The following is a 19,644-nucleotide window of genomic DNA, read 5'->3' as shown; positions in this document are numbered from 1 at the left end:
TTACCCATATCATCTGTAATTCTTCCAAGGAGAGTGGTGTCCCTGGGGCTTGGACCCCTCTTGTTTGTAGGTCTGCCCAGTTTTGACTTGCTGGGCCCCCAGTACCAACAATGCAGTCCTTAAGCACTGCCCTAAAGGTTTGCCTCGATGCTGGTCACTGTGCACCAGTCTCATTAAGTGCCTGAAAGCACTGTGCCTGTGTGTTGTCATGTGGGTGGGCATCTTGTTCACCTTATGACATGCGCATGTCAGAGCATGGAGAAATGCATGGGGACGAGGATCCGTTAGCCCAGTGCCAGATGGGTCCAGGCCTCAACAGGCATGGCCCCGGTGCCCAGGGCCCAGGCCCAACCCCCAGACAACCAGCCTGTCCTGGCCAAACGGCCCAGAGAGTATGGGGTGGATCACAATGCCTCTGGGAGATATTCCTGCCCAAAATCAATCTCCCACTGCGCTCACTGATGCTGTGCCCCTGCCAAAGGTGCCTCCTAGTCCACTTTTGCGTGCCCCTACTGGGGATGATGCCCACGGCAACACATCCAATTGTACTCCAGCCACAAAGGTAGTGAACTATGTGGCAAGCAGGATAAGAGCTCCGTTGGGAAAGGAAGCCCATAGTCGCCTGAAGGCAGAATGCCCACTGCCTTCATTAGATGACAAGGTAGCTCTGATCCCGGAGCCCAACACCAGGGTGGCCACATTTCTGGCAAAATTCATAAAGGACCCCAAAAAGGGTATTGCCAGATCCTGGCGGGTGTGCCAGCATAAGCTCCTGTATGCCCTAAGCCCTATGACCATGATCCTGGATATGGCAGAGGATGCCAAAACTTCAGGATCCCTCATATCCCCAAGAGCGCTCTCCAGTTGGGCTCAGCGTGCTGTCATATTCCTGTGCAATGCCAACTTCACACTGTCCACTTAGTGGAGACACACCTTTTTGATTAAAGTAGATCCTAATCTGGGGGAGTTGGTGGACTCTAAAGCGAGAGCAGTGGCCCAAGGTGAAATATTTGGCAAGCCTTTTATCAAAGAGCTAAGAAAGTTTGCGAACACGTTCACATCTATGGACAAAGGCAGTCATCTATGAAGAGGGTGTTCTCCTCACGGCTATTCGCAGGGCCGGTTGAGGTAGAGGCACTTGACTGGCCAGTTCTCCCCACAATATTCTAGAATGCAAGGGCCCAGGTGCGGGCATTTCCAGGATCAAGGCGATTATGGCAACTTCTACCTGACCCGCAGCAGACGCTCTGGTGGCCGGGGTTTCAGAGTGCCTGGTGCTGCCTCAAATTCTGGTAAGTGTATCCACTTCCTCCCTCTTAGAAGTAGGGGGCAGATTGGCAGAAGTTTTCCATGTTTGGGAAACACTCATGACCAATGAATGGGTCCTGTAAATGGTACAGGGTTTCCGCATAGAGTTCTTCGGTTTCCCATGTCAGGAGATATGTCCCAAACGCATCTGGTTTTCCCTGCTCCAAGCAAAGCTAGTGGATGCAGAGATTGCATCACTTTCTGCAAAAGGGGCGATTTGTCCCACCTCTCCTCACCTGCAAAGCTTCATAAGCAACGAGTTCTTAGTTGACATGGCAGACAGGGGTCAGAGACCGGTGCTGAATCTACTTGAATTCAACAAATGGATGGTTTACTGCCATTTCAAGATGGAGAGGATATATCTTCTTCGAGATGTATTGCAACCAACGGACTGGATGGTCCGTCCGGACTTAAAGGACGCATACCTGGCTGTTCCAATTTCTCCTCTACTCTGCACTTTGGTGCTTGACTAAGGTGCTCAAGCCCATTGTGGTGTATCTTCATGTGCAGGGAATTCAACTTATTGTGTATCTTGATGATATGCTTCTCCTAGCGCAGGATCCTTGACAGTTGTCAGTTCCGTTGCAGATGGCTGTCGATCTTCTGGAAAGCTTGGATTTTGATATAAACGTGAAGAAATCCCTTCTGGTGCCGGCACAGAGGGGAACTTTTCTGGGGTTTGTCATAGACTCCAGTGAAGCCACCCTGAGCCTTCCTTCCCGGAAGATAAGCAAGATCTGGTACGAATGTCACAGAACATTGATCAGACAGAGGGTGTCTTTAAGACAGATTGCTCATCTGGTGGGACTCTTGTCGTCCTCCATCCAGGCCATATATCTGGGACCACTACATTATCGAGCCCTGCAAAGATTGAAAGCAGTGCATCTTCGGAGAGACCTTGCTTATTCTCAGTCAGTCATCTTGTCCAACAAAGCACAGGAGGAGATCCGCTGGTGGCTTTCCCACATAGGAGCATGGAACGGGAAAGCAATTTTCAGATCTGTCCCAGATCTTATCATAGAATCTGACACCAGCAGGTCAGGATGGGGAGCTCGGTGTGGAGAAATTTCCACAGTAGGAGCGTGGTCTCTGCAACAGCAGGCATTGTGCATCAACTGTTTGGAACTTTTAGCAGGTTCCTTTGTGGTCCCATGTTGGATCAGGGACAGGATCCAGTCATATGTCCTGCTGAAAATGGACAACATTTCAGCTGTCTGATATATAAGCCACCTTGGTCTCACCCGTTCAAAGATTCTTATCAATCTGGTGACCAATTTTTGGCAGTTCTGCCTCAGATATCAGTGACAGCGGAGTACCTTCCCGGTTGAGAGAATCTAGTGGCGGATTGCAGTCTCATCACTTTTGGGATTCTAGACTGTGGAAACTACATCAGGAGGTTTTTGCCATGCTCCAGGACCAGTGAGGTCCCTTGTCAGTAGATCTCTTTGCCAAGTTGGACCATCAGTTGCCCTGGTTCTTCAGCTGGAGACCAGATCCTCTGGTGGTTGCCACAGATGCGTTCCTGCAAGACTGGGGGAAGGAACAAGCTTATGCATTTGCCCTGTTTGTGATGATCACAAGAGTTTTGGCCCACATAAGATGGTAAGATGCGGAGTTGGTTGTGATCACACCGATTTGGAGATCGTAAGTATGGTGTCCAGTTCTTCTGAAACTTTCTTGGGATTTTCCAATCTGTCTCCCCCTGTTTCCGGATCTCCTTCTCAGCACGATCGGAGCCCACATCAGATGGTGCTGGACAGATCTCTCATCCTGATGGCACAGAGGATTACAGGGGTAGATGGTGGATAACAGGCCTTTAGGCGCAGGCTGAAGACGTCTTGTCCAAGGCCTGGTCTGACAGCACAGTCAAGCGATACAGGTTGGCTTGGGCGTGATGGTGTTGTTGGTGTGTGCAACGGAATTGTGATCCCGTAGGTGTAGAGGTAGTTCAGGCCCTGTATTTGTTAGCCAGTGTAACCCAGCAGGGCATGGCCTATCGATCCATCAATACATTTCGGTCTGCAATTTCTGCAGGGTATATACTTGTTGCAGGTCATCCAGGGGGGGGACATCCCTTTGTGTGCCGCTTGTTACGAGGTATCAGGTTATCTCTCCTGCCAGAACTACGGTATTCAGAACTTTGGGGTGTTAATAAGGTGCACAACCTTTTCTTATCCTGGCACCCTAATAGGTTTCTCTCGCCTGAGGAGATTTCAGAAAAACTGGCAATGCCTCTCTGTTTGATATTGTGCAGAACGATGTCTGAGGTTAGAGGACTAGACATCAGGGGAAGAATGTTTTCTCCTACCCAGCCTTTCCTGATTCACTGCAGCTTTGTGTTGTGCAATGTCTAAAGGCCTATGAGGAAATGTCAGCAGATTTCAGGCCACTAGGGGAGAGAGAGCTCCTGACTGGCCTCAGGAAACCTCATAATGTGGTTTCGTCTACCACTATAGCTCCTATGAGTTGGATGGGTCATGCAGTAAGCTGGCATTGAGCTCACGATTTTTTATGCCCATTCTACTAGGGGGCAATGACCTCTAAGGCTTTCACAATTAGAGGACATCATGAATGCGGCTGACTGGTCTTTCGATTTGACCTTTAAATGGTTCTATTTTAAGCCAATTTTGGATATGGCCCATTTGGTAGTAAGTAAGCTTTGAACTAGCATAATCTGGGCCTCCAGTCCTGACACAGAATGAAAATTTCATTGCTAACGTAACAAAAAGTTTCAATTTTTTTAAGGACTCAGAGGTGAGGATTATCCAACCCACTGATTCCTAATCCAGAAGACTCTTCCCTTGACTAGTAAGTAATGAGCCTTCTACTCTGATTTTTATGGCGTAATTTATGATGCCATTGATTATGTTCTTGTACATGCTTTGGTTGCTTGACGACTCTCTAGAGTCCAGATTCTCATGGTAATTTCAATTCTTTTGTTCCAGGCATGGATACTGGGAAACAAGATGCGTAGAAAAGGGTATTGGCATGACTCGTGCAACGAAAGAGGATTTGGAAAATAAAAACAAGGGACCATCGCCCACGGGCTGTGAAGTCCTGGCATCTAGCAGTAGAGACAGCCCATCCTGAGGCAGATAATACTCTTGAACGGGTCCATGTGACTAGTGGGATCCTCGCCAACATGGAACTTTGACAGCCAGAAGCACCAATCAACCCCATGTCCAAACAGTCAGCTATGGCTAACAAGGTGGTCAGCCAGTCAGCTAGTTGCAGCATCAAGAGCACCCGGACACAAAGCGATCCCCCCTCTTGGGCCTCAGACTCATCAGAGCCCCACCCTGTGATACCCATGAGACTGGTGCGATCCCCGCCATTTCTGGATGCACCAATCATCCCCAAGTCCAAACTGTCAGCTATGGGTGGCAAGGTGGGAAGCTAGTCAGCTAGTTGCAGCATCAGGAGCACCCGGACACTGCTTTGGTCTTGTTAGAGCCCCACCTTGTGATGCCCGTGTGACCAGTGGGATCCTCACCAACACTGGAACCTGGACAACCTGGAGCTCCAACCAAGACCAAACTGTCAGCAATGGGTGGCGAGGTGGGCAACCAGTTAGCCAGTTGCTGCTTCAGGGACACCTGGACACAAAGGGATCCCCCCTCGGGCCACAGTCTCATCAGAGCCCCACCATGGGATATCCAGCAAACATTGGACCCCCACTGAAATTACTTGGCGTAAACTAATCATGCAGGATCAACAGACCTGCTCAGACTGGTATTTATTCCATTTAACACCCTTAAAGGTGCGCATAACATACTAAACAGGAGCAACCTGATGTGCCTCTTCCAACACATTCCAACCTTGAAGCACCTCACCACGGCCGATCTAACCTCAGTGAAATTCATCCACATCTCAGTCAGAGGTTCATCAGATGCCACAATTACAATATGGCGAAGCACGGATGCAATAGACGGCATCGTGGGCGAGGTTAAGACTTTCAAGAATTGGGGTATCGAACTGCTAAAATGATCTGAACCAAAATACCCATACGTGCTACTGCAGCTGGAACCTTCCAAACCACAGGTAAGTGTCTTGAAAGGGGCATGGGGTGTCACCCATGACTGGCTCCCAAGTGCAACTAAAGCCACGAACCCCCTTAAAGTCTCATGCACTCACAACGTAATAAATGTATGCTATGTGGCAAGAAATAACAATAATGAGGGATGGAGCGATGCGAGAAATTCTACGTGTAGCCACCGAGGGGATTATTCCTAGCCGACGTAACCCTGACCATCCCCTATCCCAGAATCCCACATCGGACCATAGGCTCACATTAACATTGTGGAACGTAGCTGGTCTAAGATCAATACTGACAAGCAAATCTGCTATGGCAGTCTTGAATGGCAGCCACATAATCTGCTTGCAAGAAACATGGGCACTCACCCCCCACAGTGATACATGGTTATTACAAGCTTTTCAAGACGGCAATACGCGCAAACCTGTTTGGCCGGCTTTCGGGGAGGACTCTCAATTTTTATCAAGCCAAGATCACTATGAGACCCCTGACTCAATCCCACCCGGCTGTGCAAAGGGTATAAATCCATGGATTAATATTTCACCACACAGAGTTGCCACTACTACTAAAAAACTGTGATCATAACATTCAGAAAAGCCCAGAAACTCAGTGAAACTGTTGATTTCTGTAATTTTTGGGAAACCCTAGTGCTCAACTATGCTACCCAGGAAGTTGTGCTGTTGGGGCACTTGGAATCTTCATCATACCAACTTCTCAGCTTTGAGATCTCCAACAGGTGTGAAAGTGACCATAATCGACTGACCTTAACTCTGAACCTTGGAGCTGCTCCAGCAGCCAGGTTTCTAGCGGTGGGGTCCTCAACCCAGATCAAAGAATTCAAATTAATAAGGGTGATCAAGTGGAGACCAACAGATGCCCCAAAGATAACAAAGTGACAATTGGGCTAAATGGACTGGGATGGTCACAGCCCTAATAGCAACCCTGCAGCTTTCAGTGGAACACATGCAAAATCAACTTGAGAAACTCCACAGGGAGTCTAACATGCAATACAATACAATTGTCTACTCACTGAGAAAATTAAGATCTGCCTTGAGGCAATACAAACAAATCCTCATGTTCATATCTGCCAAAGGTGTCATCAATTTGCGGACAGATCACAAAAAGCTAGTCTGGATAACCAATAAGGCAACAGAAGACATGCACTGGTTAAAAATACAGAGCCTGCCCCAGGAAAGAAGCCTAGCCCAGTTCTGGAATTGTATTAACAAACCAAAATCTCCAAATGCAAGTAGAAACAACTGAGTTTCTGAGAGGGCCTGGGTGAACTTCATAACTGCACTGTATTCTGGCCATACAATCGCACCAGCTATTAAGAACCGTCTTGGGTGACCCAGCCAGTTCACAAGACAGCAGCTGGCCCTCACCTCTCTGGGGCAGGTAATTGAAATCATCAAGGTAATGAGAAAGGATGGGGTGCCAGGCATGAATGGCCTACCAGCAGAGATTTTTAAATGTGCCCTGAAATTATTCTTAGCCCACTCCTTAATCATGTCTTTGTTTCCGCCAACATCCCAGACACATGGAGGGGTTCCATCCTGTGCTCGATCTTTAAGGAAGTAGACCCCACAAAGCCAGCCAACTACCTCCTAATTGCCCTGTTGGATTTAGAAGCCAAAGCCTATGCACACCTCCTTCTGAAGCAGCTAGAGGACTGGGTTCAATACAACAAGATCTTACCATTCTTTCAGACAGGTTGTCATGCCTCAGCTTCAACCACAGATAACATTGTCTTCCTAGCTGTCCTTACTGAGCGAGCTGCCTCTTGCATGCAATTGGCACTCTTCTGCTGCTTCACAGATTATAGTGCAGCTTTTAATAAGGTAGACCATCCCACATTATGGAGAAATCTAACAATGTGGGGGATCCAACCGAACCTCCTGCAAGCCATTATCTTGCTTTACTCAAACACATGGGTATGCATAAAAACTGGGCCACTTACTATTTCCAAAACAATTCCCACCTAAGGAGGTCTGAAGCAAGGCTGTGTCTTTGTCCCCCTGCTGGTCAACTTGTACACTGCAGATCTTGGCAATGCACTGGTGAATTGCTGCCTGGCTCCTCCTCGTTTAGGCCAGTAGCCGGTGCACATCCTTCAATATGTAGATGACATTGTAATAATGGACCACCCTAGAAGTGGAACGCAGTGAGCTCTGAGAAGCCTCCACGTATACAATGTCAAAAACTACCTATTTGTAAACCAGGATAAGTTGAAGGTGGTATTCTTTGGGCAGCATAGGAACAAGAAACTCCTGTCATGAAGTCTGGGACCACTGACAAATCAGCACCAAAATACAACTACTTGGGGTTCTCGTTTTCTCACATGCAAAACCCATAGCCCATGTAGTCTCCAAAAGGAAGAAAGTTGTCATGATTACATTCGATCTTTCTTGTCTTCATAGAAAATTAAAAAGTCCATCTGCCGTACCAATTGTGAAAGCCATCGAGGCCACTCTTCTTCCTGCCCTACGATACGGACACTTGGCCTTACCCAGCGCCTGTTCATCCACTTTGGAACACACTTGGTCTTTAGGACATAAAATGATGTTTCATCTATCCAGGTACTCATGGAGATCCCAAATTCAGCTAGAATTTGGTTTGGTGCATCAAGGGCTAACCTGAGAACCAGAATTTCTGAAATACTACCTACGGGTTCTGAAGGCACCTGGGAGTTCATTAAAGGCCCGTCTGAAGGGAACCTTTCAAAGCCCAGGGAATCATTGGTTTGAGCATTTGCAGAAGGCCCTGAGAATGTTCCAAATTGTAGACTCAGCTCTTGAAATTAACTCTATCCTTTTTTCTGCATGGAAAACTGTCATTAACTGCCAGCTATGCCTAATTTCTTTCCTGCAATACATTGCCTCTTTACACTCTGTGGGTATCCCACTTCCTCTTAATTCCTCATATTTGGCAGGGAGACCCTAACCCTACCTCGCTGACTCAATCAATAGTCAGAGGCACTGTGACATCCTGACCATGAGACTCCTGGGGCTACCGATAATTGATTTTAATACAGCATGTGCCAGCTCAGGACACGGAGGGGTTTGCAGGCTGTACAATTTCAAACAAGATTCATGGCTGCATTTACTGTGCTGCTGCCTCTTCTAGAGATGAGTTGGAGGTCCCTATTGAAGCCTATCTTCATAGCAGAGGGGCTGCACACTTGACTGGAGTTCCCCTCCCTTTGCTTTTCCTGAATTAACACAACCTCATTGGCCAGATGCGCTAAATATGTGAAGGACATTAGGGTCCTTGGTGTCCCCAACAAAGATAAAACCCCATCAACTATAGTCAAAAACTTATAACAGATCACTTCCCAAAAAACTAACTGACTCCAAGACTGATAGGATCCATCTGACTCGGGGTGGGTCATCGCACACAGCACTTTAGTCTTGCTATCGGCTTGCCCAGTGGCAGCATCTCTGCATAATAATCCTCTCTTTAATCACAGCTGCACGCACCTGGGTGATTAAGCTGGTCTTTCCCCAATGTAATGGCGGCATGTTTTATCTCTTTTTAACTTCCTCGAATTGTTTGTATGCCAGTCTTTGACCCTTTTAACAATGTTTGTTATGGTTTTTATTAACTAAACAATAAACCTTCATTCTCTTAGAACCAAGTGGGAGGGAAATGGAGGTCTCCAAGAAGACGTAGACTGGGAGGCAGCCTTGATGCACCCTTTGGAAGTAGTGGTAAAATTGAGCCTGAAACTTATACAATGTAAAGAACTCTTGTTTAAAATGGGAAAAGCACGCTCACCCAACTGCCTACAATGTGGGGAGGCAATGGGCTCATACTCACACACACTCTGGATTGCCCCTCCATAAAGCTGTATTGGGAGGCGGTAACCTGAAGAATAGCGTACATATTGGGAGCTCAAATCTCTTGTACTCTCCCAATTGTAAATCATGGGGGTCCCCAGTGAAGTGGACTTGCTGAGGAAACAGCTAGTATTCTGAGCACTGGGTTTTATCCTGGAGAAGCAAGACATAGCCCGGGTATGTGGTGTCCGACTGCCCCCACCCTAAGTCAATGGGTCACTGGTGTGACATACTGTAAGGAAGGTGAGGGAGTGGTCTGAACCGCCAGGGGCTGCCAAAACAAATTCCTTAGGGTGTGGGGTCCCTGGCGAGCCCACTACTGCCTAAGCTGGGGCACTGAGGGCCGATCAGGTACCCCCAAGGAGGGAGAGAATGCCCAAGAAGGAAAAAAAAAAAAAACTACTGTCAGAAACACAGTCTGATGTTTAAGAGGGACCGAAGTATGGGAATCAGCAGTGGTTCAGCTAGACACCAATGTTTAAATTATCCCTTGGAATGTGGTAGAGACCAATTGGGATTGTTCCTGTATTTCTGTAACTCCTGTGATGATTGTATAATTCACAGTGGTGAGTTATTGTTGACATGGTTGTATTTGCTAATACCAATAAAACCCATTTGGCAAAACATAAAAGTGCAAATGAGTAACGCTATAAATCAATTATCTTAATGGTAGGTTTGGAATAGGTTAACTGGTCATAATGAACATCAATTGTATGAAAGTCCAAAGAGTTCAAAGGGTGTGACATTATTATTCACGCAATTTAACTACTTGAATAGTATTTGTTATCAACATTTTCACTTCCTATTCCAAGACAATAAACTGTGCCAGCTGAACATCTTTGCCAAAATAATGAAAAATGAATGTAAACCTATACAAAGCGACACACAGGAAGAAACATAAAATTTCAAATTGAAGGCTCCCTCCAAAATATGTATCTCAATATCCAAACTAAGCGGGAAGACCTGATAAAGGAGCTGAATCACATCCTCCATTTTATAAGATGTAATACAAGTATTGCTCTGGTGATAAACAATTTCTCTGGTGTGTATCTACTGATATCACTGAGACATTTTCAGAAATATTTTGGAGTGAGAGAAATGTTTTACAAACAATGTATATTGAGAAAGTTACCAAAGCACCCAAGTATATCAATAATCAGATTTAAATCTAACAAACAAAAGTAGGATGACAATCTTTACTGCTGTGGCCCGCAAACTTTGTTCAAGTATTGGTAGCAGCAGGAAAATTGTAAGGCAATTTACCAAACACTGTAGTGATCCTGATTGTGGATTATCAACCAGAAGGATTAATTAGAGCATTTCATTTTAAAGGTGAAGAGGACTACGTAAGCAAGTGAAGGAGATGGCAGCTGAAAAAGAGAGGCGCATGATGGACATGTCATGATGAACAAACCAATTTTAACATATTTTCCAAATAGAATAATGTGTAACTTTTTCATCACTAGATGGGTTTTTGTTTTTACAATTATATTGTTTAGGGCATAGCAAAGCATTCAGGTCTCCTATACACATAAAAGGTCTCACACTTACCAGAAATCCTCCAGTTTTAGCATTTCTGATTAAGGTCAAGCCAAGATTCATGTCCTCCTTTATCTCAGTAGCATTAGCAATATGTGTTGAAGCTAAAACAATACATGAAAAGAAAAGTTTACACTAATTATGTGAGAATACTATCTCTACATAAGCACACTTAGAAACTAGAGTGGCAACATCAAGAAAAAAATCTCACTAGTAATACTGCCATAATCTAATGCTGTTTGCAAAAATAAAAAATGTACAGCAGTGGCCAATTTGAAACTTGATTTAGTCAAGCAATGATACCTAACTGAATATTATTTCTTCTAGATAAAACTGTTTAAATGAGATAAAGAACAATGAGCTGGATAAGACGGCTCACTCAATTCCCATTGCCAGGGTGAAAACTGGCCATGTCAACACCAAAAAGTAGACAATAAAATATGACAGGACATAGGATTACCCCCTTATTACCCATTCTTTCTGTTTTGGCTATGGAGCTCCTTGGCATGCCATTTTAGAAATTACGGAAAAACAAAAGGATTTGAAATTTCAGGAGCTAGACATATGATCTCATTATATGCAGATAATATGCTCCTATACATTACAAAAAATACCTTAACAACTACAAGCAGTCATAGGATGCCTGAACACGACCACGTTTAAAGATCTAAGTATTCATAACTACCCTACAGAGTCAGACCTAATAGTAGGAAATATAAGTGATGGGTGCTTTCAGAAATTGAATATGATTCTGGACTACACTGCCCTTACCAGAAACGGTTGTTCCCATGGCATGGTTACTATATTACTTTGCAAAATTTACCAGTGATACCAGTCATACCTTATAGATCACCATTCAGAGGACTAAACTTCTATCTGCCCTGATACAGAAAAATAGTGGTTATAGACTGTGGCCCAAAGCAAGATATGCCACCCAATATCTAGAAATGGCCTATGCCCCCCAACGTTGAGTATCACTCTTTAGTAGCACGGCTGCAAACCATAGCTAAGTGGACATTTAGCTCACACGTACTGGAATCCAAATATCTGTCAGTTGTGATATCCCAGAGCACCCTGTGGGGTGTGGTATTTCAGAACAAATCTATAAACCAATGACTACCTCAACTGATAAATGCAGCTATCCACTGGTGGAACAGAAATCCATAAATGCTGGGCAAGGAACAGGGATAGACCCCTGAAACACCCCACCAGTGTCTGTGGAACTGTCTGAACTCCTGTCACATTTACAAGTGGTCTCTTGAAGACGAACATGTCTTGAAAGAGTGGGCAACATCTACGCATTTGGGGTCCTCCACACATATGAGCAAATACCTTATACATATGGGTAGCGCCACATCAATGTTTGACCTATGGCTGCCTAACAATTGTTGCAGAATTGGTTCTGAGACTACTCACCTAACCATGAATAAACTTGTGCAATTTACACTGACATGAGTGGCAATGTGTCAGATACTATCAAACATGTAGTGCTGAATGTTGGAAATACTAGGTGAATCAGTTACAGGGCTAAGACTGCAGTGATTCATAGATGTAGGCTGAAAATTTGGAGATGATGAATGGGACAAGATAGTGGCATGTATAGCAATGATATCCAACAATAATAGATTTAAGTTGCTACAGTTTAACTTTCTCCACTGTACGTATCTCACACCAACTAGGATAAGCAAGAGGTTTAGACCGGGATTAGGCTCTTGTTCAAGATGACATTGACAGAATGCTGTACATTACCTCATAATATGGGAATATTAACACAGACTCATTACTAAGAGATTGCCCTTACGGTCAGTCTACAACTCTTCCCAGAGGTGTCTTTGTTAAGACTATTCCAACACACTGGAAGAATTAAATATGAAAGGAAGTCTTCAGACTTGGCTTTCTATTTAGCCAAATGAAGAACTGGCATGAGTTGTAGCACAATCAGTGGTGCAATGGAGTGCTGATGCAACAAGAAGGTACACAGCTCAAATTCCTTTTTAAGACACTGTCCCAGGGCAAACTGCTAAATAAACTGCACTGGAAACATAGGAGGAGGCTCTCTCAGACATAAATGAAGCTGTTAGTGGTAGCAAATCCAGAGATTCACTAAATAAAAGGGTTTGTAACAACTAAATGGCATTCTATAATGTACTAAACCTATTTTGTGATTTTGTAAAATGAGTACAATTTAGAAGGGGCATGTTTAGATCATACCTTCCAAGTTGTGATTCAGAATTGTATGTATCAAAGTTTGCAACAGCCATTTTGGTCTGGCAACTCCTCAACAGAGTGGTAATCCATTCATAAAGGAGAAGGAGTCCCTGTTTAAATGTAAAGAATACAAGTCTAATTCAGGCACACTTTTTTAAAAAGTATGTTTTTTAAATGCAGCCCCTTTGCCTTGAAGGAAATTGGGCTACATTAAAATATGTATGAATATATATTTAAAAAGCAGTCATAGACATGGTTGTTTGCTGACCACAGCAGGCTACCATGCCTTTGATGGCCTCCAATAGAAGTATTCACAACTTACAACCTACCCCCTTAATATTCACAAGTAAGGTAGGATGAGACTCAATATGAATGGTGATTTTACAAAGTGACCTAAGAGTACTTAGGTCACTTTACAAAATCTCATTAGGTGAATAAAACTCAGTGAGCAATTTGTGACCACTTTATACAAGCCCAGTGTAGTACATCTAGCCTCTAGAAATGTGTGCTCTTGTATAATGTCTAGATAATCTAGATTTATGTTGTAACCAATAATATATGTTACAAAGAAAAGTATGTTGTCGCTTGTTGGATCAGACATCTTTGGTTTGGTCTTCTCCTAACATTTAGCCTTCCATCCTTCTGTTTTTGCTGATTTAATTTTTGCTAGCTTGTGCTCTCTCCCTTAATTATGGTAACATTGGCTTCTAACCAACTGATACATTTAATTTACTTGCAAGTCCCTAGTAAAACTATACTACAAGACCCAGGACCTGTAACTTAAATGCTACTAGTGGGCCTGCAGCACTCCTTGTGCCACCCACTTAACCAACGCTTTTGAAGATTTTGTGTACAGTCTAAACTGCCATTTTGACCTGGCAAAATACACCTTTTGCCATGACCTAATCACTCTTAGGGGAGGCCCTAAACAGCTCCTAGGTCATGGTGTAGTGTATTTAAAAAGTTGGATGTGTGATTTTGCCTTTTACATGTCCTGGTAGTGAAAAACTCTTACAATTGTTTTTGATTATTGCAAGGCCTGCTTCTCCTATATGATAACATTGGGTTACCTTATTACATTTAATAAATGATCACTTTCAAATGGGAGAAGGTATGAATTTCGAGTTTGGTCTTTAAAAAATTGCAATTTATAACCCCCTTTAATTGTAAAGTTGGATTGTAAATCACACGTCTGAACATGCCAACTTTAGAAAGTTGGCATTTTCTTGTCCCAAACATTTGGTGCTTGTAGCCTGTATCCTGGATCATATGACTAGATGGTGCTGTCAGCTAGTCTTTGTGTACTGCTCCCAGACAGTGAGACTAAAAGGAAAAGGTAATGTCAGGATGGGCCATCTCTGACTTGATGAGGGGGAGGAGCTTTCACCTACCACACATCACAAAGCCTCTGACTCAGCACACTCACAAAAGAGTTTCACACCAGTCTATTGTTCCCTCATGCAAGCCAGAGCAGGGAGGCAGGCAATTCCAAACAACTCTGGGGATGGAACACTCTAAAAAGTTTTTCTATTTGAATGATGACAACAACAATAGAGGACCCTCAAACCCAGTACACTCTAGGACCTGTGGAAGGCTAGGAAGAACTGAACTGCTGTGCTACTGTGCTGCGCAAAAGACTCCTACTCTGCTGCCTTGCTTCTTGAGTGAGAAGGACTCGGTCTGCATCTTGAACCCAGGACCACCAGAGTTACTCCAAGAGCTAGTTGGCCAATCTCCTGATCAGAGCCTTAGGGGCAGAAAAGGCTCTAACAACTACAAACCCTGCACTGGACACTGCCTGCTGTGAGTGCTAAGCCCCAAGTGGTGACACCCCAGACCTGGGCCTTTGAAAGTGGACCTGAAAGTGCTCTGCCAGTCCAAATGTGGTCTTAGAAGAACTGACATAGCCCAACACATCACAGCCTCGCATCAGAACCGGCACTGCATGACGCATCCCTGACCCAGGAGCTTGAAAGTCCTTTGAACCGCTCTGCAGCTCCTCAGATTCATCCTAGATGCAGGACCTCCCATCACAGCCCCACAGCTTCTCGGAAATGCTGCTGCGCAGCACATCCTCGACTTAGGATCTTGCAATGCTTCACACCAGGATTTAAGGTACTTTAGTCAGTAGGCCTAACTTGGTCCATGTATCCACCCACATTCCATTACGATTCACCTGACCATGTGACTTTGTCCCAGTCCCGTACGACCAGATTACCTCATTGGGGCTTTAAACTTTAGATGACTAGTTCTATTTAAAGTTGAATATCTCCACTTCTATTGTTTGGATTTTTGTTGTTTTTGGTGTCAACTAATTGATTAAAATGTACTCTATTTCACTCAATTGGTGTGAGTTTTTTTCTAGTAGTGTGTCTTCACTTTATCACTGTCTGTGTGCTGCATAAATACTTTACACATTGCCTCTAAGTTAAGCCTGACTGCTTTTGTGCCAAGCTCCCAGGTTAAACACAGGTTATTTGAGGTTTGTTTGTGTTTCACATTGGTTTCTGCTTAAGAGGTTTTTACCCCCCTCAACCAGTAACCCAATATTTTTACACTCCTAATGTATGGTCTTGGCAGTGTGCCTCTATTTTGGCATTCACATTTGACCAAATTAATGGATGGAGTATATGTATTGAGGGAAAATCTTGAAAAATACTGCCAGACAGCATTCAAGCATCAATGCCATTGTCATTCTTTTGTACCCTGTTCAGGGGGCCACAGGTTAGGCAGGGGCTACTGGGCATCAACTGTGGGGGCTCAGGGCATTTGCCTCTGATGTCTCGGGATCTCTCATACAATAACGCTAAAAATTGGGCCCTGTACAGTCCTTTCAGCTCTGTCGCTGGAAACAAGGGCGAACATTCAAGTCAATGATCATATACCAGTGCAAAAAATTGTCTAACCCTGTACTTTACTTTAAAAAAGAAAAGTACTTTAATACTTGTCAGAACCAAATACTACACACACAATGTTGGCAAGATACAACTTGGCTCCTAGGAGCTTGGGCTGGCATTGCCTCTCTATGCTACCTTAACTCCCAGGCCCTCCCCATCAAGTCCATACAGTTCCTCCTCAGGAATAAATGCAATGGGGCGATTTAGGCTCAGATGTACATTAACCCCTTTATACATGAGTTCCTCAAGCTCATACCTTCACTGTTCAAACAGTGAGACTGGTCCATGGTGCTTCCAGCAGTCAGGCAGCTGCGACATCATCAACACGCAGCCCTTTTCCCACTTCCGGATAGGTGCATAAACTGCCACACCAGCAAGACTCCTCCTGGCTGCCTGTATTTTCTTCTCTCTAGTGTTTTTTGTGGCTGGCAAGTGGTGATGTCATGAGCAGGAACAGTGTTGGTGACAGGCATTGGAACAGGATGTCTTGTAGTTAGGGTGAGGCCATGCACAGGCCCATTTCAATTGCAGCAATACTTCTCACAGGCTCCGTCCTCTCAGCAAGGTGATTTAAGATGGACCACACTCTTTGCAGTCCCAGCTGTGCAAGGAGAAGCCATTTTCTTCTTTTTGGGTTGCAGCACCACAGGTCAAGCTGTGATTGCCTTCTTGGTATTAGCGTCACAGGCCAAGCTGCGATCATCTTCTTGGTCAGATTAACCACAATTTTATTTTGGTTATAGGGTTGAAGGGTTTAAAGTCAAGCTGTGTTTTTCTCAGTTTCTGCCTGGAAATGCAAGTCTAGGGGCCAGATTTAAGGAGAAGTAGTGCAGCGCGGTGCTCCTCCCAATTTGGCAGCGCCGTACTATGTCACTTTAGAAACGCAGGGATGTGGTGTATTTAAGTGAATACGGTGCACCCCTGTGTTTCCCCCTGTGTCGGTGCTAAATTTAGCTGCCAGCACCAACGTAGGCATCCTTGCACCATCGTGCAAGGATGTATGCGTTGAGGGGTGTGATTGTTTATGTATGGAAAGGTGTCCCTTCCTGCACATAAACAATCACTAATGGCGCCTTGTCACTTCTGCGTGTTCTGCACAATGTATCACACACAAAAGTGCAAAGCGTCTTTTTCAAATGATTGTTTATGTGCAGGAAGGGACATCTTCCCGCACATAAACAATCATTTCTGGCATTTTGCTCTTTCTATGCATGCTGCATAATGCTGCATAATGCAGCATGCATAGAAAAAGCAAAATATGAGGAGGAATAAAAGTATTCCTCCTCGTTGTGCCCTGCTAACGTCACCCCTGGGGGTGGCGTTAGATTTGGCTGCTGCCTCAGGTTTATGCAATTTCATAAATCTGAGGCAGCGTCAAAATGCAAGGGGTGTTGCAGTGGCATGCCCACAGCAACACCCATTGCATGCCCCTTCCAAGTACAGTGCTGCGTGGAAAGGGGCCATGTGGTTTAACGCCACCTTGTAAATATGGCGCAGTGCTTAGCGCCACAGGAGCATCACAAAAAGTGATGCTCCTGTGGCACTAGTGGCCTATAAATACAGCCCCAAGTATCTACTGCCCACTGACACCGGAGGCATGCAGAACACTGAACTCCATCCTACTCCTCTGGTAAACTCCACCAGTACCGGCATCTCACTACACCTAGCTCTTCCTGGATGATCACTTCTCATGCAAGGGTGTCAGATTTCTTCCTTTTCTCAGAAGTCAGTCTGGTTTGTAAGCGCTTAGATGAAAATGTTTTTCAAGCAAGGGACAAACTCAGGTGATGTCCCCTCTTCTCTGGGAACTTGTTGGTCAGCCATATAACAGCTCTGCTTGCACAGCAGTCATCTGAGAAGTCTTCAGAACACACCTTTCTTTGGTTAAGGCAAACTTGGTTCTGTAATGGTACTTGGTACTGTCAGTGGGTCCCAGCTTTTTTACAGTCAAACCAGACAGGAGATGTAGATCCACTGTCTGAACTTTCAGAACAGGTTTGGATGGTTCACCTTTCAATTGCCCTTTCCAGGTCACTCTCTAGAGGTCTTTGTGTAGAGTGATTCTCTTCACAGGGTGGTCTACAATTTGGTGCACCCTCAAGAGGGGTACAAAGAGGTGTAAGCGTTCTGCACCTGGCTGTCATCAGCTTCACTGAGAAACGATCTTGGAAAAATTAAAAGGCTGACCTCACCTAATGTGTCCATTTCACCTTGAGCAACTGGGAATGCAGCCTCACTCTTGATACCCTCCATCTACTAGAGAGCAGTGCTATAGAAAGACTAGTTAGCAGAATAATTGGAAGCTCCTCTTAAGAAAAGGCCTAATCAAATTTCTGAATGCTGCCTTCTCCCCATGTTTCTAGGTGTTCTTTCTCCAACTTCAGGAATGTCAGAAATGCACTTTCACTGCCTGGGAAAACAACCCCACCTCCACCTTCTACACAAGGCTAGGACAAGGGCATCCAAATGGATCATACAGGCCTCCATTACTTTGCCTCCTCATACACCATAGGTGTCGGCATCCACACTATATCAGCATGAGGCAAGGGTCAAAAATGAAAACAAATATATATATATATTAGATGCAAGCCATAAGGCACACAGGGCCTTACATCATGCAGGGATTATATTCCAGTCCCAACTCATTCACATCTCTCCCTTCAACACTGGGGTTTAGTTTCAAAATTGTGTCTGGACTACCCAATCTTTACTGGAAGGTAATCTTGAGCACTATGAGGTAAGTGCTGTGCATGTAAGTAAAGTTTTGGAAATTTACACCATTTTATATTAGGGATGTGTACTTCACATCCCTAAAATAAAACTCAAACATGTTTCATATACTGTATGCAACCTTCTTTCACAGACATATTTATTTAACATATACTTTACATTCCTAATACAAATATTACGGATATCCTGTATTAATTTTTTACAGCTAACATTAGGAATATGGTACAAGTAACACAAGAATTTTAGTGGCGATGAACCTGTATGGACAAGAAACTCCTTTTTGAATTGTGATGTTAGTTGAACAAGTAGTAGGTCTTTATTTCCATACACTATTTGCTCTCAGGCTCAATGGATGTGATTCTCATATGAGGCACCTACATGTGTAAACCTTATTATTAATGCTTCTAATTTAGAAATCCTAATTAAGAGAATCCAAATATCTCATCGGAGCTGTAGATTTTCAAGTGGAAAGGTCCACCGAAGAGGTGAACCATTCTGCTTGAATTGGTGTGGTAAAAGGGATAGATACCGAGATTAAAAGCAGTGTGATACGGATCCTACACAAGATTTATGCACACTTGCAGCATTGTCCAAAAGTTTGGCAGTTAGATTGTCACAAATAGTTCATATCTACAAAAAATACATATAGTTGTGTTCATTTTTAACATAATGTGACTTTTTCGGTGTGGAGGACTATCTGGAAAAATAAATACAGTGAAAATTGTTTCTTTTACAAACTACAATCAAGTTGATTTTCCATAGTTAAACTATCCTGGTTTATGCTTACACTTTCCTGGCATGCTCTGTAAACTGATGCCTGGAGTAGGGGCTTGTAGGAGGCTGGCCTGGCTTATATTGGGTACCTTGTGGTACTTACACCCTGTGCGAGGTCCAGTTATCCCTTATTAGTAGAACAGAGGTGTTTCTAGCAGCTTAGGCTGATAGAAGGTAGTTATGGCAAAGCTTAGGCTGAACTAGGAGACATGCAAAGCTATCATATAGCACAATATCGAGTTACTAAAAATAAAGGTACTTTATTTTTATGACAATATGTCAAAAGTATCTCAGTGAGTACCCACAGTTAGAAGGT

General features: G+C 44.2%; 1 protein-coding gene across 1 annotated transcript in view; it reads right to left on the bottom strand.

Moving 5' to 3' along the window:
- ITGA2 (integrin subunit alpha 2) overlaps nucleotides 1-19,644 on the bottom strand; it is a 475,911-nt gene that overhangs the window by 342,070 nt on the left and 114,197 nt on the right. The window contains exon 4 of the mRNA XM_069221707.1: nucleotides 10,732-10,823. Within this exon, the coding sequence (XP_069077808.1) occupies nucleotides 10,732-10,823 (92 nt within the window). The remainder of the gene's footprint in view (nucleotides 1-10,731; nucleotides 10,824-19,644) is intronic.

Source organism: Pleurodeles waltl, chromosome 1_1 (assembly GCF_031143425.1).
Source record: "Pleurodeles waltl isolate 20211129_DDA chromosome 1_1, aPleWal1.hap1.20221129, whole genome shotgun sequence".
NCBI classification, from domain to species: domain Eukaryota; kingdom Metazoa; phylum Chordata; class Amphibia; order Caudata; family Salamandridae; genus Pleurodeles; species Pleurodeles waltl.
Note: the sequence above shows the minus strand (reverse complement) of the source record. Positions and strands in the feature narration are given on the sequence as shown.